Raw genomic sequence first — 27786 nt, forward strand, 5'->3', positions numbered from 1 at the left:
TACTTATTACAGCCTTAATATAGAAATTAATTGATTATTTTAAAATTAACAAGCAAGACGAGGGTAGGATAAATACATTAGTATGTGTCCTCTGAATTAATTTTAATTAGAACTAAAGTTAAGAATAACACTAAGTAAGATTAAGTACTAAATTTCACAATATAAATTCGTGTGGTTTGACTTACTTTACTTTATTGTTGGTTTGGTTCAGTAACTGTATTAATATTCCACACTGTTTTAATTACTTTATTTCGTGTTTTAGGGCGAAATATTAGTTAACTTCATAGATTTGTTTGATTTCGAGGTCATCATGCAGTTCACCGTTGGTTACATATCTGTAAGCATCGGTATCATAATTAATTACTTTGTTTTGGTAGAGTTGCAGCAGTAACCTCATATTCCAAACAGGTGTTTTTAATTGACTGCTAAACCAATCTCCTTGAACATAGGTCAAGTTGGGAGTATCTTAGGACTAACCAGTACAATTTTTTAATTTAGAGCCTGTTCTGCTAATGTTTTATTCAACATGATATACTGACAAAAATGACATATCAAATTCGAGTAGAAAAGGCATGTCAGTTGGCGATTTGTGTGTTAATATAATTCAAATAACTGATATCTATATCTAGCCAATAAGCTAATATGCTGAAACAATCAGTACTTTAATTAACTGATTTTGGCAATATCTCTTTGGGCTGTCAAACTAGAGAGCAGCACAACAATTTACAAATAAAATTCTATTTGTATTCCAATAAACTGGAGTATTCTTTAATGTCAAAATATATTAATTTAATTTAATTTAACCATGAAACGTTGATTATTTTTTCATAAAAGTTAAAATATTATAATTAATAATATTTCATTTTAGTTCTATAGTTGACTAATAGGTAGTGCCCATCAACTTATTGAACAATCTAATATTTATAATATCAGAGAAGAATCATCTAATAGTCTAATATTAAAGTATGTGTATATATATCAAAAATTGTTGAAATTGTTGTTTTGAATTATGATATTTTATTACTAGGAAAATACATGTTACGCTTTAATTAAAATACAAATTACTAGCATCTACGTATGAATTTAACGTACGTACGTAGTTTGACTATGTTTATTTGAAATAAAAATTAAAAAATATATTCAGATATTTTCAGTCAGTTATGTCAAGTTATGCAAATAGAAGAGAACTAATCCAGTCCAGCTTACTTATGAGTAAAAGAAGAATTTCCTTCCATGAACACTAGATTTTCAAATGTATTATCAGACAACTTCTTACTGGGGAATCAACACCAACTGTTAGGTCCTAATGAGCACAGACTTGTTTTATAGTGTATGAACACTTTTTTTTTATTTGTATAGCGTTCAGTGATGGTAAACTTTTCATTTTATCCTTTAGGATTTAGAATTAACTCTCTCTTTTCATATCTGTGGTTGACCACTGTCCCTGTTCATGATGATGTTAATGATGATTTTATTATTTTTGATATATATATATATATATATATATATATATATATATAAATATATATATATATATATATATATATATATATATAAATATATATATATATATATATATATATATATATATATATATATATATTGATAGTTTGATACCAATCCAGAATACTTATCAGTAAAAGATAATTCTATTCCATGAACACTAGAAATTTAAAGGTATTATCAGAGAAACAACATCTTATTGAGGAATGAACATAACCAGCTATTGGGTCCTAATGTGATAGTATATGGGTCCTAATGTGATAGATATATTGTGATAGTATGTTTTTATAAGTGAAACACATACTTTTTATATTTAATGAACAAATTTATTATATTTTGATAGTTTAGCGATGGTAAACTTTTTGATTTTTGATCCTAAAGGATAAGCTAATTAACTCTAAAGCCCTTTTTTAATGTATGTGGTTGATCACTGTCCCTTTTAGTGGTACTTCTATTACTTCTAGGCACTATTTCATATTTTATTTTGTAATTTTCCTCTAAGGCATGAATTACAAGATTTTGACTTATTTGCCTATTATCTGCTCTAATTCTGCATGACACCAATATGACCCCATTTATTTTAAGTGGCAGTTTAAAAAAAATAAAATTTACTCTCTAAACTCTCTTTACACAACTCAGTAACACATAACACATACAGATAATCTATTTTGGTTCTTACAGACATTAAACTACGCAGTAGCTTGCTATTGTCACAATTGTTGTCTTGAATGTAATTTAAAGTTGTAGCAATTGTTTTCAATATTTCAATTAATTCCTCCAAGTATTCTAGTTCTATGACAAAAAAAAATTAGTCTTATATTACTTATATTTTGAAAGTTTTGTAACACTAACTACAAAACACGTTAGCGTCAAATGATGAACATGATATGATCCAAAAGGTTCCTAAAATAAACTGTACTTATTCTTTCACCAGTTTAAAAACAATTCACGAACAAAATTCCATTTGTCCACTAAACTGAGGTATGCTTTAATTTCTCACTAGAATGTGTGTTGGTTCGATTGTTAGTAAATGTGGTACCCATCTTGCCACAGCCTGGCTGTTTCTTGAAAATATGCACATTTAATTTAATCTTAAAATGTTGATGAGCTTTTCATAAAAGATCGAATATTAAAAACAATAATATTTTAATTTCAGTTGGCTGTATAATTGACAAATAGATAGTACTTCTCGAAAAATTATTGTACCTTTTCCAGTAAGTTAAAGTTTTTATATAATTTTCAAATAAGATATTAAACCATCTGGAAATGACACTTTTTTGGGATTTGTGCATATTATGTTATAGATGCACTTATAATAAAACCCTTAAAACATGTCATAGTCTATATTACGTTTCAAATATCTCATATATGAAGCAAATGGTACATCACGATAGTCATATATAGAAAATACGAAATATAACATATATTCTAATTCTTGTATTTGAAATGTAAAATACAAGTTAACAATATTTTAACTAAAATTCAAATTACAAAATATAGTTAGATATTAAGATCGGTAAATAGAATAGAACTAATCTAGCCCAACATACTAATCAGCGAAAGAAGAATTTTCTTCCATGAACACCAGGTTTTTAAATATATTATTAAAAAAACAGCCTCTTGTTGGAAAATGAATGAGGCCTGCTGTTAGGCCCTAATGAGAACAAATTTGTGTTATATTGTATGAACACAATTTTTATATTTGGATAGCGTTCAAGAATGGCAAATATTATGCTTTTATCTTTTAGGAAGCTAATTAACACTAACTCATCATCATCCTTACTAGTGCTGCCATTTTTATTACTCCCAGACATTATTTCATATCTTTAGCAATTTGCCTCTAAGGCTTATCTGATGTGTTGTTTTCTGGCAACCAACACATTTTCTGATTAGGGTGGTAGCATGACACCAATATGCATCAATTTTTCTAAGCGCTCTCTTACAGTAATAGAAACAGTGAAGTGCCTCAAATTACAATGCTGCAACCAATCTAACTTGATTCTTACAGATATTAAAATATCCAGGAGTTTCTCATAATCATAATTGTTGAATTGATTGTAATCTAAAGCTGTAGCAATTAGATTATATACCTCATTGAATTTTTTCAAGTATTCTAGTTATATGTCTGATTAAAAATGAGTCTTATCGAACTTATAAAATATCATTTAATTTTGTTTTACTACCCACAAACTGCGCTATATATTCAGATAGTGAGTTCCATCTTGTGGAAGTGACATATGTTAATTGATGTTCAAAACATTCTTTTATGACTTCATTTGACTTGGACCGAATGATGGGCTCAATCTTCAAACGTATTTTGAAATCATAAGTATTTTAAATACTAGTTACAAAATACCTCAGCATCAGGTGGTTAAAATACTAATTACTAACCATGTATTTAAGGAGTAATTGAATTACAAAAATGTATTTAAACTTCAATTACATATTTTAATTACAAGTAATTCCAATACTGCCCCACCCTGCCTTTTAGATTTCTTTAATACAAACCATGCCATTAAATGATTAAATGAACAAATCTATATAGAAAATTAAGAAAACAGCTTATTAAACCTTACAGCATAAACCGTAATCTATATATTTTATATCAGAAGTTTAATTAACCCGCAGTTAGTCGATAACTGAGCTCCGGCACTCGAAAAATACTCTCTCCTGGAAACCAAAGCCGAACGGTGAAAAATCTTCTTTTTTCGTTATTTGAATGCATATTTAGATACGTTATATATGTATTGATAAACACAGGTGAATCGAAAATAAAAAAGATTATCATAAATCAAACCGTGTCCATTAATCCAACCGTTGAAATTTAACGAAGGAAAGCAGCCCAAAACCAATAACCCCTAAAAAGGCCTTAATGTCTCTAATGATCCGAGAGTCGAGCCGGTAAAAAAACGACCGATCTAAGTGCATACGCCGGTCGCGTTTTAGTCGGTGGCGCCACCGATCCTACGCGGTAAAAGCACCATAAATAAAGTCGGGACACACAATAAAAAGATCAGGCGTCAAAATAAAACGATACGCGGCCGCCACCTACCCCATGCGTTCACATTGGCCGGAGGCTCGTAGGCCACGCCCTACGCGACGGCGATCGTCGCCGAATCGACTAACGCAACTCCGATTGTTGGGCTTCGATTTCGGTTGAGATTTTGTGCGATGAAGGTAATAACATTCCACACCGTGCTATTTACTTTATGTATTCAGATATATTTTACGGTGATTGCAACCTCTGCCACGGCCGATAATTATTGATTTTATGGTTTCTATTAAAGCAATTCTAGTGTGTAATTTTTCTTCGACTAAAATCTGTTCTGTTCTTATTGTTGCTTATCGTTGAGAATTTTTCGTTCGTCTCAATGGTCTATTAAATAAGGTGAATATATAGACCAGACAATGGCACATCAATATAAATAAAATAAATACTTTCATATCAATTTTATGAATCTTACTTTTTGTTTTACGGAATTTAATCATATCACATTTCATATCGATCCTTTTAATTTGAAGTTTAATTGTGAAAAACGGCTATAATGACTTTTATTCAAATAATTGTCTTGTCCGATACAGTTTTTCAGACATCACTCATGTGTCATCAACGAATCGACCCATTTTTGGTATCTTCATAAGAATTGAAGCACTACTCAGACTGCACTCATATGCCAGAACAAGGGGCAATCAGGGGCCTGGAAAGTACGGCGGGCGGTGTAGCATTTGCAATTTTAATGTTTTAAAGTATGTTTTTAATGATTTTCCAACATGTGTTCGAGAGTCTCATACTGAAGAATAATACGGTTGTGTCTTGATAGCTTCATTAGTTTTTAGCTACTATAAGCAACCTGATCACACCAAATACAGAGCATTAGCTTGGAGCAGTTAATGTTGATGTTGATGCATGACCAAGTGGTCTGCATGATTTTTTTTAAATTATCGTAATGGATCCAATTTTTATCACCAGTATCAGGACGGTTCAAAAAATGGTGTACTATTCCCAACAATTCTGCATATTCTTATTGCGTTTTATAATAACCACCATCGAGTAATGGCTTCAAATTTTCGTTTTCAATTTATTTTCGCCTATCCAGCTCTCTTTGTCTTCGGTGTCAAAATCTATACTTTTGAAACAATAAGCTTTACAAAACATTCGATGCCCTCCAGTCGTCTTTCTTCAAATTGAAATAATCAGTAAAACTCCCGCAAAAGCGATTTACTCGGTACAAATTGAAACATTTCTGGATTACAATTAGACGAAATGACACTTGCTGAAAAATTAAGCCTGTCAATGATGTTTCCACATGAAGTTGGTTACAAATGTACCCGGTGCGATTTAATAGGTCGTAACACCAAGTGATCCTGTACAACAACCACCTTTGATCTCTGTACAATATATGTACAATCTTTTCTACTTTCTCTGACAACAGTTCGATATCATGTATAAAGAACTACATTGGTTTGACAACCACACAATTATTGATCGATTCTCGCACTTCCTCAAGATTTCGAAGCCATTTTCCAGTGAAGTCATGCTGCATCGATTTATCTAATGTATACGTTGACTACGACAGAATTTTCTTTTCAAACTTCTGTAATGTGTGTCCGAACTTTAATATGCACAATGATGACTTTGCATCCATTACATACTATTGCTAGTCTTTTTTGCAACAATACGATGTTTTTTTACAATTTACTCAATTGAGATTGGCATACATCTACAGTAACAATTTAATATGGTTTTAGCAACTCGTAAGACGTGTATTCTTCTTCAGTGCTAATATAAATGACTAAGATTGTAGTAGTAGATACAATTTTCTTACTGTACACTCGCAGTATGCATTCTTCTATTTTTACTTCGCAGGCAATACTACCGAGATGTTGAAACGCTTTAAAATGATATTTTAGTGAACTCGTGGAATAGCCATTTTCCCTCCTTTCGGATCTTACCCATTACATATCCACACATGGAAACAGTCGATTTATTAACTGTCAATAGATCTAAAATTCTTCGGAGAGCATAAGAACTGTGTTTTCATTCAATATGTCTTATATTTTATAGTTTTCTACTTTTAAATAATTGAATCCTAAATCGACAATTGAGATATGACAGCAAAATATCACTAGAAGTATATAAAAACGCTTCATGAACCTCAACTGCAGATATCTTCAAATTAAACAATAAAAGCAGGGTTAGTAACTGTATATATTGGCTTAATTGAAAGCAGTTATTTTATACAGAAAATTGGGAAACTATCTCTTATTTTACAATAATACCTCGAATATTCACAAGATATATTCATCAATAAATATATATGATCAGTACATAATATAATTTTATATATTTTAAATACTGTTATCCAAATCCAAATTTAAGACATCACACCTAAAACTATACTGTTTTCTCACATAATTCATATTAAATAAATACACTTGATATTCATGGATGCTCTCATTTGTAATATGTTCTTGGGAGCTCAACAATACTCTGAAAGATTTTGTTCTATATTTATTGATGTTGGATTTACTTGTATATCACCACAACCTCACACCGTACTTCCATATTAATAATATAACTTTATTTAATACAAATTTATTGGGTTGAGTAACCACTTTTTTATTTCAAATTTCTACTCAATTCGAATTATTCTAAAGGCAATAATCACTGGTAGGTAAACTATATTTTTTAAGTGAATTTTACCTGCAATTTCTTGTGCCAAACAGTAATGTTGTTGTCAGCTATTTATAATTAAAGTTTAGCTGGGTTAACGTTATTACTATAGCCAGCAATGATTATAGCTCTTCTTACACCTTCACAATTAGACATATTACTACTAACTAAATATACTAAGTATAATAGTGGGTGATAATAGTTGTGGCTTTCAGCACTGAATATACAAGGCCGTGTCTATTACTTGATCGATTTTTGACTACTTATTTCTAAATCCATGGTTATTATCTGGGCTAAGTTGCTTTTCTTCAGTAATTGGTGTTAGACCCTTTAGCTGCTCTGCTTGGCTAGTTTAAACATGCTTAGTAGCGGTGATGTCTTTCTTGTCTGGGAAATTTATCTAGCTAGAGATCATAATAATTTCCGCAATCTTTCTCCAAATATAATACACATTGCTGTAGTAGGGTAACGTAGAATAGGTTGCAAGTTTTATTATACTGTGTCTTGTTAATTATTTAATTACTTGACCATTTGTTAGATCGTAGCGTTATGCCTTTTTGGCACTCAAGTTTATAATTGCCTAAATATTCAACAAATAAATCACTTATTATATCATATTAATAATAGTTCGATACTGTTAAATCCGTGGAATATAGCTGTTGAAGAATGATAAATCGATAATTGGTGAAAAGAATTATTTCTAAATCCATGGTTATTAGCTGGGCTAAGTTGTATTTCTTTAGTAATTGGTGTTAGACCCTTTAGCTGCTCTGCTTGGCTAGTTTAAACATGCTTAGTAGCGGTGATGTCTTTCTTGTCTGGGAAATTTATCTAGCTAGAGATCATAATAATTTCCGCAATCTTTCTCCAAATATAATACACATTGCTGTAGTAGGGTAACGTAGAATAGGTTGCAAGTTTTATTATACTGTGTCTTGTTAATTATTTAATTACTTGACCATTTGTTAGATCGTAGCGTTATGCCTTTTTGGCACTCAAGTTTATAATTGCCTAAATATTCAACAAATAAATCACTTATTATATCATATTAATAATAGTTCGATACTGTTAAATCCGTGGAATATAGCTGTTGAAGAATGATAAATCGATAATTGGTGAAAAGAATTATTTCTAAATCCATGGTTATTAGCTGGGCTAAGTTGTATTTCTTTAGTAATTGGTGTTAGACCCTTTAGCTGCTCTGCTTGGCTAGTTTAAACATGCTTAGTAGCGGTGATGTCTTTCTTGTCTGGGAAATTTATCTAGCTAGAGATCATAATAATTTCCGCAATCTTTCTCCAAATATAATACACATTGCTGTAGTAGGGTAACGTAGAATAGGTTGCAAGTTTTATTATACTGTGTCTTGTTAATTATTTAATTAAATCCATGGTTATTAGCTGGGCTAAGTTGTATTTCTTTAGTAATTGGTGTTAGACCCTTTAGCTGCTCTGCTTAGCTAGTTTAAACATGCTTAGTAGCGGTGATGTCTTTCTTGTCTGGGAAATTTATCTAGCTAGAGATCATAATAATTTCCGCAATCTTTCTCCAAATATAATACACATTGCTGTAGTAGGGTAACGTAGAATAGGTTGCAAGTTTTATTATACTGTGTCTTGTTAATTATTTAATTAAATCCATGGTTATTAGCTGGGCTAAGTTGTATTTCTTTAGTAATTGGTGTTAGACCCTTTAGCTGCTCTGCTTGGCTAGTTTAAACATGCTTAGTAGCGGTGATGTCTTTCTTGTCTGGGAAATTTATCTAGCTAGAGATCATAATAATTTCCGCAATCTTTCTCCAAATATAATACACATTGCTGTAGTAGGGTAACGTAGAATAGGTTGCAAGTTTTATTATACTGTGTCTTGTTAATTATTTAATTACTTGACCATTTGTTAGATTTGTAGCGTTATGCCTTTTTGGCACTCAAGTTTATAATTGTCTAAATATTCAACAAATAAATCACTTATTATATCATATTAATAATAGTTCGATACTGTTAAATCCGTGGAATATAGCTGTTGAAGAATGATAAATCGATAATTGGTGAAAAGAATTATTTCTAAATCCATGGTTATTAGCTGGGCTAAGTTGTATTTCTTTAGTAATTGGTGTTAGACCCTTTAGCTGCTCTGCTTGGCTAGTTTAAACATGCTTAGTAGCGGTGATGTCTTTCTTGTCTGGGAAATTTATCTAGCTAGAGATCATAATAATTTCCGCAATTTTTCTCCAAATATAATACACATTGCTGTAGTAGGGTAACGTAGAATAGGTTGCAAGTTTTATTATACTGTGTCTTGTTAATTATTTAATTACTTGACCGTTTGTTAGATCGTAGCGTTATGCCTTTTTGGCACTCAAGTTTATAATTGCCTAAATATTCAACAAATAAATCACTTATTATATCATATTAATAATAGTTCGATACTGTTAAATCCGTGGAATATAGCTGTTGAAGAATGATAAATCGATAATTGGTGAAAAGAATTATTTCTAAATCCATGGTTATTAGCTGGGCTAAGTTGTATTTCTTTAGTAATTGGTGTTAGACCCTTTAGCTGCTCTGCTTGGCTAGTTTAAACATGCTTAGTAGCGGTGATGTCTTTCTTGTCTGGGAAATTTATCTAGCTAGAGATCATAATAATTTCCGCAATCTTTCTCTAAATATAATACACATTGCTGTAGTAGGGTAACGTAGAATAGGTTGCAAGTTTTATTATACTGTGTCTTGTTAATTATTTAATTACTTGATCATTTGTTAGATCGCAGCATTATTCCTTTTTGACACTCAAGTTTATAATTGCCTAAATACTCAACAAATAAATCACTTATTATATCATATTAATAATAGTTCGATACTGCTAAATCCATGGAATATAGCTGTTGCAGAATGATAAGTCGATAATTGGTGAAAAAATAACGAAATACTCTATGCTCTGTCAGAAATTTCTTGATTTTAGAGCACTGTAGCTGTAACCAACACAATCGGCTATTCGAAAACGTATCGTAACAACGTTTTGAATAATTCCACACAATATTATTATAATATGGAAAAGCTTATAATGTTTTAGTTTAATTATAGACACTGAATATAAGATCATAAGTAAATTAGATTTATATAAAGACTCATATAAGTTTAAGTAAATTTAGGAAATACGATTTGTAATAAAAAAAGTGAGACAATCCAATTAAAAACAAAATTCAGATAAAGAGAAATTAATATTGTATCAGTTACTTGGTGCTACTAAAACTTTATTCATTTCTCTGACGTATACGTAGATGTTATTAAAATATTATCATGTATTTTGTGAATGTGAATGTCGAGAAGTATGCGTATATCGTCAAATGCGAGAACAAATATTTGTGAAATTACCAGTACGTACGTGCCATGTTAATTTTATTTTGAATACGTAATGATTCTTAAGAAGAGTGACTGAACCTTTGGTTTTGAAAATTTCTATAACAACTACTTTTTATATTCTTGCAATGTAATTAGATTTCATGAAAATATTCGGATAATCCCAAATAATTGTATATCCGTAATCCGGATTATTCGTATAATAATTCCGGCATATTCATACCAGCGACATATAACATTCAAAAAATTTTCCTTGGCATATGGGCCTGACCGAATAAATAAACAAATCACACATCAAAATCTATCAACACAATTTCATAATACTTTTATATTTTACTATTTTTTGATTACAGTAATATTTATTTTTTTATTAATACGTCTAATATATCAGATAATATAATAATATGTATGGCACATTAAAAGTCCATTAGATTTAGTGGTTTCAACATTATCGTGAGGTATCATCATTTCACCCCACTGAAAATATTCAAACAAATAAATTTGGAAGCTCTTTTGCCCACTCGAAGTCGAGTATCTTTTAAACGAAATATATCGACACGTCAAAAATAATTTTGGAACCCAACATGTGCTTCCTCAAGTATTAAATAACTTATTTTTGAGATAGAATAAGAACCTATAAATAATAATTCAACCCAATACGGTAAATCTATGAAATTACCATTTTGAAAAATTATTATATCATAATGGAAATTCAAGTGATTTTGATCAACCGTAATACCATTACAATTAATTAGCTAATAATAAGAACAAAATCTGATTATCTCCAAAAGTCAAATTTATTTTATCGACGTATTGTTGAACCAATCCATGTCGAAAGCTAAATGAATATTAAATTCGGTAATCAAGTATCAGTGTACCCATATATATCAGCCTATAAGCTGTAATTTTAGTTTCTCCAAATTTAGATTCAAAATTTGTCTGTTTAGACATTTATTTACATGAGAAATTATTGACATAATATTTAAATATATTAATAAATAACCGCTCAAAATGACAGTTTGAAGATATATTCTTTTTGATTTCAAGTAAAGCGAATCTAGGATCAATTAGACAATTTAAAAACTTATTGTGATGTTGCTTCTATAGTGTCTATAGCTTCTATAACTGTACTTGAATTTACACACTGAATTATAGAAAATTATTAACATACATAAAATCCTCATTTTACACCAATCCTTTCGGCATACTGATCAGATTTGACATCTTATTATCAGTTACTTATATTAATCCGGTATAGCATAACACATGAACGTTTCCAAAATAGATCAGTATAAAAAGTTCTTAGTAAGATTACAAAGAGACATTGTAGAAAATTGTGGATTTTTTAAATTTAAAGGTGAAGGATAAACCTAAAAAAGAATTTTAGAACTATATTTTCGTAGCACTTGTTAATATATTTTTATAGAATGGCGTTAAATTTATTGGAATGATAACTTTCTTACGAAAATTATATTAGGTATATAAACTTTGTAATAAAAAAATATTACATTGATTATATGTGAATAGCATGGTTTATTTAGAGGACAACTTAATATTTTAGGATTCATTGAACAATCTTTTATTTTAAATAAAACTTTACTTACCTGTGGATTAAGTACGATTACATAAACCTTATATGGCACATTTAGGAAACATTATATCACCCCTTCATTTTTAAAGAAAAATACTTTTTTTTTTAAAGAAAAAGAGTAAAACGTTAATAATTTAAAACTCAATAATTTGCATTATAAACAGCAGTTTCTGTAACTATAAATCTAAAATAATATTCGTATAAAATCGACTCTTCTATAATTAGTGTGATATATCAAATTTAATTAAGAAGAATGAACAGGAATATAACGTATTATATTGTCAATAAAATATATACAGAAATTATTTTTAATTTTCAGTTAGTAATATTTTATATACGAAGTATTGTTTAAATATTTAAAAATAAGAGCCTATTTTGCTTTCACTCTTATTTAAAATTATAGATAACAATAGCACTACAAATTAATAAAATGCTCTTTTTATATATTCACATATATTTTAGACTGATTGCAACCTAATGTTTATTTTCCAAATGCTTGTCATCAACTATTATGAATATATTAACCAACTGAGCTGAACGTCATTAACTAATAAAGTTATTTAATCACACACCTTTGTTTGAGAAGCTTCATTTTACTGAGCGATGGACAAAGAGAAAATTTTGACGTACTCGCAAGATGCATATTGATTATGTCCAATCACAGAATCAAGATCAGAATCCGAATACCACCAAATTATATACCTACTTTCCTGATGACACTCAAACTACAATCGTATGTTACAGCAACTTAAATAATACTATAAAACTGGATAAATTATTTTGAACAATCACAGAATTCTCAATGAAAATTTACTTCATTTTTATATTATTCGAAATAAAAAAATATAAAATTGAATCTATTAGAATCTTTAATTTTCAATGGTACAATAATGTTTGCTGCTTTTCAAACACTCTACAGTATAACCATGATATATAAAATATGCGGCGTTATATCATCTATTAGGAAAATTAGAACCGAAAATGTCATTGAATATTCGTTCTAATCGCTAGAGATGGCAAACCTCTCGATTTCAACATGTTTCATTCTCCAACATCTTTAGAATCAAAATATTTAAAAGTATATTGTGAAATTCAAGTAACTAAAGGTAATCAATTTAATAATAAATTAAACAAAACAGATTATTTTGTAAAAAAACATCAATTTGAACAAATTAATAATTTTCAAAATCTCACTAAATTATTTCAAATTTTTGGGCGGTTTTTAAATCCCATGTCGAAAAAAGTATAGGTAGGTCTTCTCATCTTGACAAGTCGACTATTTTTAACTACTATTTAAACAAGAGAACGACAAATTTTCGTTTCACAATCATATAAGTTCTCAAATATATGTTCTCCGAATTTTTCCAAAATTGTATATAATTGAAGAACCACTCTACAAATTTGATTTAGCTCATTACTTTAGAGAGAACTTTTGCAGCTTACCAGTGTTTTTTTCAACTGGTACGATGACACAAAAATATGAGATATAAAAATTGTGGTTTTGTTTTCGCACAGTCAAGCTTTCAAAAAGGAACATTATTTGGGTGTTAAACTATTCAAAGGGCTGAAACAGGAGAACGACAAATGTTCGTTTCACAATCATATAAGTTCTCAAATATCTGTTCTCCGAATTTTCCCAAAATTATATATAGTTGAAGAACCACTCTACAAATTTGATTTAGCTCGTTTAGTTTTGTGAATATTCTCCAAAATCAAAAACCGTTAGTATATCATTTTGAATCGATTGAGGATATTAAAACACAACTGAATTCCTCAACTACCCTATCATTCCTAAGTACATTATATCTAAGAAGGAATTCTTTCAAAGGTACAAAATATATTTGTAAAAATAATAACCTGTTTTACTCAATAAAAAAAAATTAATAACTGAAAATGTTATTTTTGAAAATTTCAAATATATGTAACATATAACATTTATCCCCTTCGTTCAACATTAACGAATATTTTTCAAATTTTACAATATTTAAAATGAAAATATGTGTAAAATTGCCCTTTTAAATTCTATAGACTTTCTCATCCACCAACTACACCAACGACATTTAGTTTTCTTATTGCAATATCCTGTTGAGGACACTCAAGACAATTAATAATATTTTTAATATTACTATAATTTGCGGATTAATTTCTTAAATTAATAAAAAAGTTATGATATAGCATCATGCAATAAAGCTGCTAGGAATATATATTAACATAGACCGTTAAATAACATGTAGACAACATATGTTAATATAACAATAGTAACGGAATCATAAAAGATATCTACACTTATTCTTGGTCTTTCGATGTGCCACGTTGTTTGTTGTTTTTGTTGCTTCCTACATGTCTGAGATTGAAAGTACATATTTGCTTGTTTCAAAAGAATCTGTGGCGAAACATATGTTTTAATATTCTATTTCCGAACCTCCCAGCTTACACCCTTTGAAAAAAATGTTATATCTGTACTTCGGAACAACTTGTGCTCATTCCTTGACGCTTTCTTTTTGAATAAGTTAAGATAAAGCTTCTGTGAATCAAAATATGTTTTTTGATATATACTCGTACTGTTTCAGCTTAAAGATATACATCGATACTAATGAAAAACTAGCTAGTGTCCAATAACCTTAATTTACTAATTTATTACTATTGTTCTGTTTATGCATCAATACACAAGCAAGAGAAATGAGTGATAACAATATTAGTATATATTTCCCAAATACTAATGAAGAACTGCATGTTGGTTACTTCCTCCAAATTTGCACCTATAACTCTATACCTATACATCTAGTTTGAAATGAAAAAAATATATATATATATATATATATATATATATATATATATATACATATATGTTAGACTAGATCGGTCAGCTAGTCCAATTATTTTGGCTGATGTAGCATTGAGATGAAAAAATATGTGTCGGTAACTAAGAACTCAGAACGTCAATTGAAAAAGCGTTTTGGTATAAGGCTAGGTAAATGACTAGGGTAATACGTTCATATCCTTTAGCAGGACCAAGCCTGCCGCAAGGCGGTAGGCTCATGATTAGTGGACTGTACGAACGTACTGTTCTGGTGACGAATCTGGCACATAATGTCATTCGAAACTGCTCTACTAGGGTTACCAGTATGTTCAAGGTGCCACTGCAAGTTTATGAAATAGAATGGGACATTCGGACTTAATTGATCGGTAACCGTTGTCAACTGAACATGGTAATATGCTTTGAACTATGAAATATGACAATATGCTTGAACCATACTTGGGATCCGTATCAGTTCGAACACAACTTCAGTAAGAGTTGGTACATGCATATTCCTAAGTACTCTCCACATGCTACTTTTGTTTTTTAAATATCGATATTTTTGTAAACCGACAATTTTCGATATTCTTTCAAAAAAATTTAATACTAATATTTATTAAACATAATAAAAAACCATTAAATTATTTTTAATAATATTTTTAAATTGGTATATACATGGATATATCAATTAAATATCACATTTTTACTAGTCGTTTTCGACTAACCTACAATTGATCTTTATAATCACTTAAATCTAGATATCTATTTTTAAAAAACTGTCCAAGCGTTTACGAAGGGTTCAATTACATACGGACAGAAACATTATATATATATATATATATATATATATATATATATATATATATATATACATTGCTAATGGACATAAGAATCTGTTCGTTGTAGCTAAAAATATGCGAGATATCAGCAGGTTGCTTATCATTATACGTCAGTCCGCTTTCTTAAATCCCCCCGCGATAAATTACGCTCGATGCGGTGCAAAATGTCCGCCATTTCCAGGAACTGCAGCACGAAACTCAACCGATTCCTGTCACAATCCTTCTTCGTTTTTTACCTTTTAACCCTCGTTAAGTAACTTAAGCTTTGTCGTGACACGAAAAGACTTTTCTCCGCTGAATTATTTGACGGGCATAAGTTTATTATTGAGTATGTAAAATAATATAGAACCAGTAGACCGGTGTGTAGGTGCAAGGGTCTCTCAACAAACATTAATTATGATACTGCAAGGAACCGTTCGCCCACGTGCCTGTGTTTGTTCACTATCTGCAATGGCATATCGCAAATTAGATTTGGTGATATCCAATGAACACCCATACGTTTATACGTACACATCATACTTCTTATAGAAAAAATCTGATAATTTATTCATAACGATAACCGCCAAGATTTTATAATAAAATGTTTACATTTGAATGTTTTTAAATGCAAATTAATATTTGATATGCATAAAGAAGGTTATTTAAAAAATCTATAATATATAGTTGCTTGTGAAAGTGTATTCGAGTGAAATGTCGCAGGAATTTGTCACTTGTTCAAAATTAGTATATGTTGTATGATGGATCAATTCTGATGATATCAACATATTAAGATTTACGGAAACGTTACATTTCACCTAACGTGAAATGCATTTAAACAGTCGAAAAGATATATAGTCCATTCAAAACAGCAGTGAACCCATGTGATCTGTCAAAACGTCCCAATGTTGCCGCATCAACTCTGAACTTTAGTACATTTTGACTTTGACATATAACAAAATTCTAGTACAAAATAAAATAATAAAACCAAAATGTTATGTATTATAGTTTATTTTAACATTAAAGTAAATCTAATGCATGTATTATCGAAGAACTTAAAACTACAATTAATTATACAGCTACAATTATTTATAGGTTAGAGTTGTTTTGTTATATTAACATTAAACTTTTTGACACATTAGGTAGAGTTCTAGGCGCGTTTTTTTATGTAATGTTATCCCCCGAAGTACTAATCCACCTAATTAACGTATTGATGTATTTATTAGAGAGCATATTTAGCTTTTACGCTTAGTTCTTGTTTCCTTCGATGCAATGTTACCTTATAAAGTCATTTTAATATTACTGTATTTCTCTTAGTTTGTTCTGTTACTGCATATACACACCTTTCTTTATAAAGCTAGATCTAATCATTGTATTCCCTTTAATGCATTTTCCATATCTGCAAAACATTTGGTGTTATTTCTTCATACATTTTAACCAAACGTTCATAATGAACAATAGCATACATGCCCTTAAAGCTTTCATACTATATAATACAATTTCCTACAGTTAAAGTATATTAATTATATACTGACTTTTAGCTGTTTCCTTTTTCATCACCCTGTCTTGGTAATTGTCAGCATTGAATCATAAACTAATTCATGAAGTTTTATTAAATTACTGTCACTTTTAGGAACAATAATCAAGTGAATAACTAAGCTGTCTACTTCCAATCTATTAAAAACTTGCTTAAGATTCTACCATTTGTTAATTTCTTCTTCACTGTGTCTGATCGAGTGCATCCAAACCGTATGTGTTATTTTCGACAAAGTTTCTTTCCATAAATCCAGACAGCTCTGGTTTGAATATCCTTCTCGACCTGAATTTTGACAAACGGACAACTTTTACAGATGAGAAGGAAAATATTGTCTGACTGTAAAACAATGTGTGCGAACTTTCGACGGCACGTATTGATGACGTGCCTCACTACTGTTTTGAATAGACTATAAGAAGATATATAGTAATGGTGGGTATAATAAATATGGTAATCTAAAACTAAGAAATATTGAACGATTTGGACACTTATGTAACCTTGGTTTAAAGACAAATTAAATATAACGGATTATTAAAAATTGATCTATAAAATAGTATATGTACTTTCCATTCCATGTTCTGCATATAATTTGATAGTAAGAAGCAGGACGCAATACATTTCTGGTTTAAGAAAAATCCTTACTTCTGGTAGTGAAATCAGGATTTAGTTGACTTGGTAACGGCAATGGTTAAAGTGAGAGGACGGTCTTCCTACTGCTGCCATATTCGTGGGTTCTAATCCTACAATGGCATGTACTTGTAGTAACAATTTTAATTGAAATCGTCGAATGTTTTGTGAAATAGTCTCTAAGAAGGTCACTGGCCAGTCCGTAGCAGTAGCAAGTAATACTTCTTCTTACCAAATTTTATAATAGCTGGCTTGATTCGCAGTGGTAAATGCAACAGGACGGTATTCCTGTTAAAATAGTCGTAAGTTCAAACCCTGCTAGGGTATGCTCGTAAATTTATGTTTGTAAGTGTTCAACATTTCTGATTGTTCTTGAGCAAGAGTACAAAATCCGATAAGAAAATGATCCTAATCACGCCAGTAGTCATGCTAGGTAACACCGGATGACTTCTGGGATGATTTCTAAATTATGGGATTAAGGATGATTAAACAGTAGGTCCAGTTAAGATTGCCTAGTTGGTAAAAAGGACTCTAAAATATATATAATTTTTTTTATAATATACTTTAAAAATAAAATATTCAGAAAAAAGTCTAGGATTTCAGTTTTGAGGTTGAACACCAATGAGTATAGATTTTATCAAAAGAAACACAAGAGATAGAATTGCCACGGAAGGATTTTAATGCTTTTGATGATTGATGCCATGTTCCTTATTCAAGAGTGATCCATTCTTATTCAACTTTTGTCGACTAAGGAAGGCTTTCAGTAATTACTATCCACTCATCCGTGTGTCCATGTGTCATCCAAAAAAATCCTTTTTACTTCGCTTAGACTACTCCAGAGGGAACTCTGAATCAATGAACGCGTTGATATTTTTGATTCAGTGTGAGCAAAAGTGGCATTTTTGTCCTTTTAGGCATATATTTAATCTCGTGTAAAATAAACACTAAGTTTTAATATCTCAATTTTAGCAAACTATTTCATGATTGTCAAATTTTTCCGAACTACCGTCCAATTTGAACTGTCATGGTAGAGTCATCATAAAGTTAATTAAGACTCTTTGGCTACAACTGTATTTTAACTGATATTTTGGTTGTCACGGCTAAAATAATAAATCGCATTTCTCATCATCTATTATCGAAGGAAATTATTTGACGGTTGCTCTCTACTAATACTTTAACTTTGATATGACCTAACCATGGGAAAGATAAGGATAGCAATGTAACACTACGTAAGACGGAAAAATTAATGCCTGAATTTAGTTTAGGAAGGAACCTTATAGCTTGAAAAGTTGTTCAACTAACATACAAAACTAAGGTTTTATAAATTTTCAAAAGTATACTTACAATTTAATATAACATGCTTTAACGCCACTTTGACCTCTTTGGCCACTGGCACTTCAAAGGGCCTGGTCAAGTCGCGGGTTCGAATCTCGACCAGGGCATCGATGTACTTATTATTTGTGCTTGTAAAGATGGGCCCCTATGGACGTAAATTATCATACTAATTCGTCAAAAACCGACCCCTTTTTGTATGATAGTTCTCGCTTTTATCTCCTCTATGAAATAAATGCTTTTATAATGTGAACTTAACGTATTACTTAGTTATACAATAAAGTCCATAAAGTCATATCTTAGCTTCTCTCTTTATTATTTTGCCAAAATATGATGGTAATTTAGTCAATACATTTTATAAGAGTATACGTAATTCATATTGAATAGAAATATACCTTTTATAAAATATCCTGATATTCAATCCTTAAATAAGGTTATATTTATGACATGACTTGTTTGCAAATAAAATTTTAATATGTTTCCAGCATTTCAATTATAGTGTAGTACTTATTAGCACAATGATTCATTTGATATCATATTTATGAAGAGATTTTTAATTCAATCTGATTAACTCACAATTAATACAATATGTTTACAAGAATTTTTCTTATATAGTTTTATCTTTAAAAGCACTTGTAACATCAAGTGATGTGCTAGTATAATAATATATTTTATTAAATGTAAAAAAGTAATTCAATTTCTTTAGACTAGAAAGTCGAAATTTCATGATGAGGGATTGAAAACTTTTCTGAATTTAAATTCAACATAAACCAAACAAGAGCTTGTAGCTCAAGTTATCCAAATAGTTATTTCCAATCAATGATAGCCCAAGGTGAAAAATTGACAAATATTCAAGATTAAACTTATTGTTGCTTATATTTTAACGGATCTTACATCTAATAAAAATAAATTTCACTACTGACAGTAATATTTTCTTTACTTCTACGAATCAACATTATGATAAGAATCATCATCATCATCAATCTCTAACCTTGAATGTTCTTAACTAAATCTCCTCACAGTTGGAGATCATGAAACATAACTTGCCTTACACATTTCATTTGAAATACCTTAAGCTTACAGATGTCAACATGGAACAGTGTCCAAGTATCGTAGCCATACAGAAGGATTGGCAAGGAAGCGAAGAGTTCGAAAGAGGTGCGAACGCGCTATTATCTCAGAGCTCCTACAATTTGGCCGGATCGGTTTATTACTTTAAGTGTAGGTGTCGCTTTTTTCTTCTGTATTACAGACCTCAAGTACTTACTCCTTTATTTTTTTACTTGATTTAACATTCCAATGAGAATGAATTTACAATAGCGAGCTATGCGTCAGTGGTCAATACTTTCAGCTTCCAAAGCAGCCCAAAATTAGTAATAGTGTATACAGTGTCAGACACAAAGCAAGAATCAATGAAAACGGCAATCGCATGCCAAATATTGTACAAATACTACCTCATTCAGCCGGTAGAGTGCAGAAATCTTATCTACATACCCGCAATTGCACCGAAAGCCCGTCTGTCTGCTCGGCAATTCTCATTGTATAATATTCATAACCAACTGCCCAACAATTGATAGATAATCAAAAATGGATATTATAGGGCTCCAAAAGTATATATATTATTCTATAATTTTGAAGCCAATAACTCTGTTTTATCAATGAGCAAATTCAGCAAGAGTTAGCGGTTATCTCTAAAGAATATTAGGTCTCTAAGGAATATTAGGAATATTATATTAGGTATGAATAAAAATTATCTTTAAAAATCAATTTCTTGCTATTTCGACTTTTCCCTCCTAATCTTAGAATTTCGAGTGACGAACAAGGTGAAGGCTTTCACCAGGATATAAAACAGATCGAAGAACGTTACCAGGGGAGATGGAATGCTAATATGCTAGCAGATTGCTGCTGGTTTGTAATGAAAGAGGATTCTGCTCTTTACAAGAGGAAAGGTTAATATTTCGCCATTTTCTTTCAGAATATATGACTGATTTTGTCTATCTACCACTTAAACCTGAGCTATAATACATTTTTTGTATTACCATTTCGATTTTTCCCCCTAATCTTGGAATGCTGAGTGACGAGCAAGGTGAAAGCTTTCAGCAGGATATAAAACATAGTGAAGAACGTTATCAGGGACGATGGAATGCTAATATGATAGCAGATTACTGCTGGTTTGTAATGAAAGAGGATTATACTGTTCACAAGACGAAAAGTTAACACTTCCTCATTTTCTTTCAGAATATATGACTGATTTTTTCTATCTACCACTTAATAATGGGGGTTCGTAATACATTTCTTGCACTCACATTTCGATTTTCCCCCCTAATCTTGGAATAGCCAATGACGAACAAGGTGAATGGTTTCATCAGGATATAAAACAGATCGAAGAACGTGACCAGGGAAGATGGAATGCTAACATGCTATCAGATTACCGCTGGTTTGCAGTGAAAGATAATTCTACTGTTCACAAGAGGAAAAGTTAATATTTCGTCATTTTCTTCAAAACATATGACTGATTTTTTTTATCTACCACTTAATTCTGAGCTATAATATATTTCTTGCATTCGCATTTCTATTTTCCCCCCTAATCTTAGAATGGCGAGTGACGAACATGGTGTATAATTTCACCAGGTCATAAAACAGATCAAAGAACGTTACCAGCGGAGATGGAATGCTAACATGTTAGAAGATTACTATTGGTTTGTAATGAAAGAGGATTCTACTCTCCACAGGAGGAAAGGTTAATATTTCGTCATTTTCTTTCAGAATATATTTGTCTATCTACCACTTAAATCTGAGCTACAATACATTTTTTGCATTACCATTTCGATTTTCCCCCCTAATTTTGGAATGTTGAGTGACGAGCAAGGTGAAACCTTTCACCAGGATATAAAACATAGTGAAAAACGTTATCAGGGACGATGGAATGCTAAAATGCTAGCAGATTACTGCTTGTTTGTAATGAAAAAGGATTCTACTGTTCACAAGACGAAAAGTTAATACTTCCTCATTTTCTTTCAGAATATATGACTGATTTTTTCTATCTACCACTTAATAATGGGGGTCTGTAATACATTTCTTGCACTCACATTTCGATTTTCCCCCCTAATCTTGGAATGGCCAGTGACGAACAAGGTGAATGGTTTCATCAGGATATAAAACAGATCGAAGAACGTTACCAGGGAAGATGGAATGCTAACATGCTATCAGATTACCGCTGGTTTGCAGTGAAAGAGGATTCTACTGTTCACAAGAGGAAAAGTTAATATTTCGTAATTTTCTTTCAAAATATATGACTGATTTTTTCTATCTACCACTTAATTCTTAGCTGTAATATATTTCTTGCATTCGCATTTCGATTTTCCCCCCTAATCTTGGAATGGCGAGTGACGCACAAGGTAAATGCTTTCAATGCTTTCATCAGGATATAAAACAGATCGAAGAACGTTACCAGGGAAGATGGAATGTTAACATGCTAGCAGATTATTGCTGTTTTGTAGTGAAAGAGGATTCTATTGTTCACAGAAGGAAAAGTTAATGCTTCGTCATTTTTTTTCAGAATATATATATGGCTAATTAACCACTTAAACCTGAACTGTTTTGATTCAGTATCTATTTGTAAAAATATATTACTATTTTTTAATAATACTTTAATTTAATATAACTTTAAAATAAAATGGTAAAAAAAGCCACTACTTTATATTATAGAATATAAAATTAATTTCTTACACAATGTAAATCCACTTTACGAAACAACATGCATAATGTCACATAATTTTTTAAAGTAGTATAATTTTTTAAATAGTATACAAATGTTCTAAATTACCTCATTATAATACAAATAATTCTTGATTAGTTAATATAGTACGCGATTATTTTTATCCTTCTTTTTTCTTTCATTAACTAAGTAAAATATGTATTTAAAACGGTAGCGTAATACTTTTCAAATCGTCATTCTGATTGCCAGAGTGGTAAAGGCGGCTTCGAATTCTGAAAGTATACAATTCGAGAAGAAGTAATAGTTATGCCACTAACCGGGCTGGGTAAGACCGGAGCCTTCTATAGGGGATCGCTTGCCAATTGGTAGACAATTTAAATAAATCCCAGTGGGTTAAAAAGTTTTAAACACTCTAAAATATATAACAAACCAAACTATTCGATTGTTTTTATTTTATTTATTATTGAGGTTAAGCCACTTAAAAAAATACATACATGGAAATAAAGCATAAGTAATAAAAGAGTGTATCATTCTATAATATAGTTAACTTTGGTTTACATTATAATATCGGCTTTTATTTTTGTATAATTCATTTATATCCCTAGAAATATTCGTGATGTAACATTTAAGAGTAATTTAAAATAATTTACTAGTTAACATATAACTAGTCAGTATATTGCACTACGTAAAAAATATATTTTAAGAGAAATCACATGGTCAATACAAATCATAAACAATTACTTTGATATCCAAGCTACATTCGAAAACTATTGTTTATGTAACATAAAATATGCAAGCCATGAGATTGATATATACATCGAATTTTTTAAATGTTAAAAAATTAAAAATCGTTATTACGATTTGTGCTTATAAAAGGCCTATAGTACATATACTCCAAGATCATAGAAATAAATAATTAAGGTAATATTAATTAAATAATAAAAAAATAAAATCTAAGCAGTCTCATCTTGATCCTCTTCACTGGGTTCAAACTGTTCATCTTGTGGGTCTAATGAGATCACTTCAGACTGGTTAGTTGTCATAATTGGTTGCAAAGGTTGAATGCTGAAATTAACAACTATTATGTTTATTACTTTATGTTTGTTCGATAGTGTATATGTATAATGTTGTGAAAATATATAGACTCATAGACAAGTTCATTTCACCGCATTTATAGAAAAATATAGATAGAATAGAAAGTATAATGTTTTGTTATGTAAAAACGAATATTATTAACTATAAGCTCAATGTATATTATATATATATTCTTTATTAATATTTTTACTCCTATTTTTTTTAAATTTTACTCTTCATTATAGTAAGTCTATTTAAATACAGCAAAATATATTATTTAAAACAAACTGTCATGGTTAGCATCGCGTAAATCATATTTGTCGTTCTTACTACATTTTGATAACTACATTGATACAAAAAAGTTTTTAAATACTTTTTTTACAAGTCTTTGCAGTTGTTAAAAATACCCAGACACCAAAAAAGGACTTTTTAATTATTTTTATAAACAACAAGTTGTTGGAAATTCCAAGATTATTTTTAAGATCAAATTTAATTCTAGGATATAGATGACAAACAAGTACATCCACTTAAAGAAGCATTTTATTACACCCTCCTAGAAACTGAACAGACGGCGACTGAGGAACACTAGAGCCAACATTTCAACAAACTTTATGATGCTTAGTTAAAATTTCATCCACAGGCTTCAAAATATGTTACAGGAACATCACACTGAACTTTTAAACTCTTACATAGTCAACATGTTTAGAGTCAAACAAGAGTAAGCACAAAAAATAAACTAAAGCATTGTATCTGAGCCAGTTTTTTGTATAGATGTATATAATCTCTGCTGATAATACTGCGATATTTCTTGTTAAGATAATAATTGTGAAGAAATAATCAATGAATTACAACAGTGAAGTGATAATAGAAATATCTGTACCCAGACATGATGAATTAAAGTTAACGAAGGCAAATAAATTTATATTGAGTTCACAAATAATCAAACTGCCTATACACTAATAGCAATGAATGTTATCATCTTATCTAGCATAACGCTATGCATCTTTGAATTAATCCCGTTGCAAATCTCCGAAAGGTCGCAATAAAAAGAAAACAAAATGAACTAGAATTGGAATTGAACAAGAAGTGATCCCTTTATTGGAAAAAAATCAATTATCCGTGCATAATGTGTTGCTGTTTTTCGAATAAGTCCGAAAGCCTTTAGGTTGCAGGAATCCAATACTTGGGTAAGCCCTCTATCTTGTGAATTGAAAAAAAAACCAGCAACGTTAATGAACTAGCAAAAACCAAGAAATAGGCAAATTTAAGAGTTTATAATAGCTGACGCGTATAAAATTTTTTTGCTCAGATATACTTAATGTTCAATCCTCTCTTGTTCTTATTCTCCTCTCCCTGTTCCTAACTTGTTCAAAAATATTGACAGTTTAAATTATCAAATAATTATTCTAATTAAACTTATGATTTTTATTCTCAGAAACTAAAAATATCCATTAATTTTTTTTATTCTTGAACTGTTCAATCATTTCATTGTCAATTTGGAGAGCTGACTAATTTCCACTGGATTTATAAATATTCAAGGTTTAATTAGACATATTTGAAACAATACAACCCTGAGTCATTAAGATTATTCAAAAAGAAAATACTTATAATAGATATAATTACTATTATTAACAAGCTTTATTATATTTGATTAATTTTTTAAAATAGCCGATTGAGTCTATATTTTTCGCATCACCATATTTTTCAAAATATAATTTGAGTAGTAAACATAGTAGAGCAAAACTATTATTAAAAATTTAAAACAGATAATTAAGAATTATTTATTAAACTATATTAATACATTAATGATCAGGATATGGACTTACTTGTGCATTTGTCCAGGCATACGTTGTATGTTATAGGATTGCTGATAAATATTAGGACTAATATTTTGTGGTAATTGGTATTGATCAGTTGGCAACTCAATTTCAGTGCTGTAGTATGTAGTTGCGGAGTCTGAAATATAAAATATGAGTTAATATAATAATAATATAATTAAATATTGTTTTTAAAAAAATTTAAAATCAAAATATAGTAACTAAAATAATTTCACAGTATAAATTCAAAATATTGTACCCAGCGCATTCACCATACAGATATATATACATGATTTAAATTAAATTTTAATTACATTAGAACAAGCAAGTTATTATATATTAATATATTGAATAAAAATATATTGCATTTGTGTAATACATATATTAACTATACAATTTTATAATTTATATATTTTTTTACTTACTCTTGTTGACATAATGCTGAATCAATTTTTTATAATAAATTTTAAATCCTTTTTATATTAATTATAATACAATTCTTTATTCATCATGGCCTTATTATTTAACTATTGTATTATATGATAACATTTGTTTCAATATATAACTAATCAATATATTTTTGAAGAAGACTGTGAGCAGAAGCAGTCATTAGCATCAACAACTTTGGTGCTTGCATGAATCTGTGAAGATTCAGCTGAATTTACTTTTCTGAAAATTTTAGCTCTCTTGAAATTTTTTGACACACTTGATCATATGAATTAAAATTTTGACGTCGGCTTGAATACCAATTAACAAATGAGGATGAAAGGTAATAGAGCGTTCAACCAGTTCAGGAAACGGAAATGGGAACCAAATGTATAGTTTTTTGAGTGGTAAGGAAACACAGAAAATAATTTTTTCTTCTATACAGTAGATCTTTTTTATGAATTTTTCTATTCAATAGCGCTATGTTTGATAAATGTAACATAACGTCTAGTTTGTGGGAAACACAAGTTTGATGCATAGTGAGATAACGATGAAAAAAAATTTTCTAAAACTTTCCAAATGTTCGTCATTTAGAATTCACATTCCAATATGTTTTTGGTAAAATATTATCAAATAGAACACATATTAAGAACGCAGCTTTTCGAAACTCGCAGTCCTTGAAGAAGCATATGTATCTAACCCATTTACCATTTATCTTTTTTTTTCATAGGATTTCAATTTCGTTATAAAGAATTTAATTTCCTTAATATGTCTTAAACATTCTGCTAACAGGTCAACTTTCAGTGTTGCAAAAAAGTGTAAAAATATCAAGATGAAAAATGAATTTCGATTATATTGTTATGTAACATGAAGTATTATTACAGAGTTAAACGACAATGTCTGTAAAATGGATATCGAATAACCTATTCTGGACTCTCATTGTGTGGCTATGTCAATTAATTGTAAAATAAACAATAAAGAGAAGTATATGATATCATATGATACCAACAAATGGACCACATAATAGATCTAAAAACTTGAAGAAGATTCATAGCCTAAGATCTATTTCCTGTGTAATTTCCGACTTTGACAGAAATTCCGTGGCCATAAGAGTACCTTAAATAATATCTTAATTAAGCTGTTGTAATTAAAAAAAAATATTTAAATAAAAAATTGTGATCGATCATTAACACTAACTTTACTGCGGCCTTTCAAATTCTTCCTTAATAGTCTATGTTGTTTAGTTCGACTGCATAGTTCATTTTATCACAAACAGATCCACAAGTAGTGTATATATGTTATACTGGGAGTGGGAAATTAAAGAAACATGGCCATGTGCAAATTAATGTGTTAATATTGAATGATACAACGAATGAGATATCTAAGGTTAGAAGTCGTTGAGATAGGGGTTTGTCGGTTTGATAATAGATAAAAACCCACAGTGTCGTTTTGTATCACTATTCAACAAGTCGCTTCTTGTTTTCAGTGAGTTCACATCAATCTTTAAACGATAACAACT

The 27786-nt window shown here is 30.0% G+C and overlaps 1 protein-coding gene across 4 annotated transcripts in view; it reads right to left on the reverse strand.

Annotated features, from left to right (window-relative positions):
* Positions 1–23387: 23387 nt before the first annotated feature.
* The window catches only part of LOC143192916 (uncharacterized), a 33992-nt gene continuing 29593 nt past the window's right edge, over positions 23388–27786 (reverse strand). For 2 of the 4 annotated variants that reach the window (XM_076398741.1, XM_076398742.1), the window contains exons 6-7: positions 25851–25980; positions 23767–24015 (exon numbers count right to left, since the gene is read on the reverse strand). In XM_076398741.1, the coding sequence (XP_076254856.1) occupies positions 23904–24015; positions 25851–25980 (242 nt within the window). In that variant the 3' untranslated portion in view covers positions 23767–23903. Of the gene's footprint in view, positions 24029–25850; positions 25981–27786 lie in introns of all 4 variants that reach the window. The other 2 variants (XM_076398744.1, XM_076398743.1) reach the window with 2 other exon arrangements.

Source organism: Rhynchophorus ferrugineus, unplaced genomic scaffold (genome assembly GCF_030347505.1).
Source record: "Rhynchophorus ferrugineus isolate W39M unplaced genomic scaffold, kcgeb_rfMv2 rfM3, whole genome shotgun sequence".
Classification (NCBI taxonomy): domain Eukaryota; kingdom Metazoa; phylum Arthropoda; class Insecta; order Coleoptera; family Curculionidae; genus Rhynchophorus; species Rhynchophorus ferrugineus.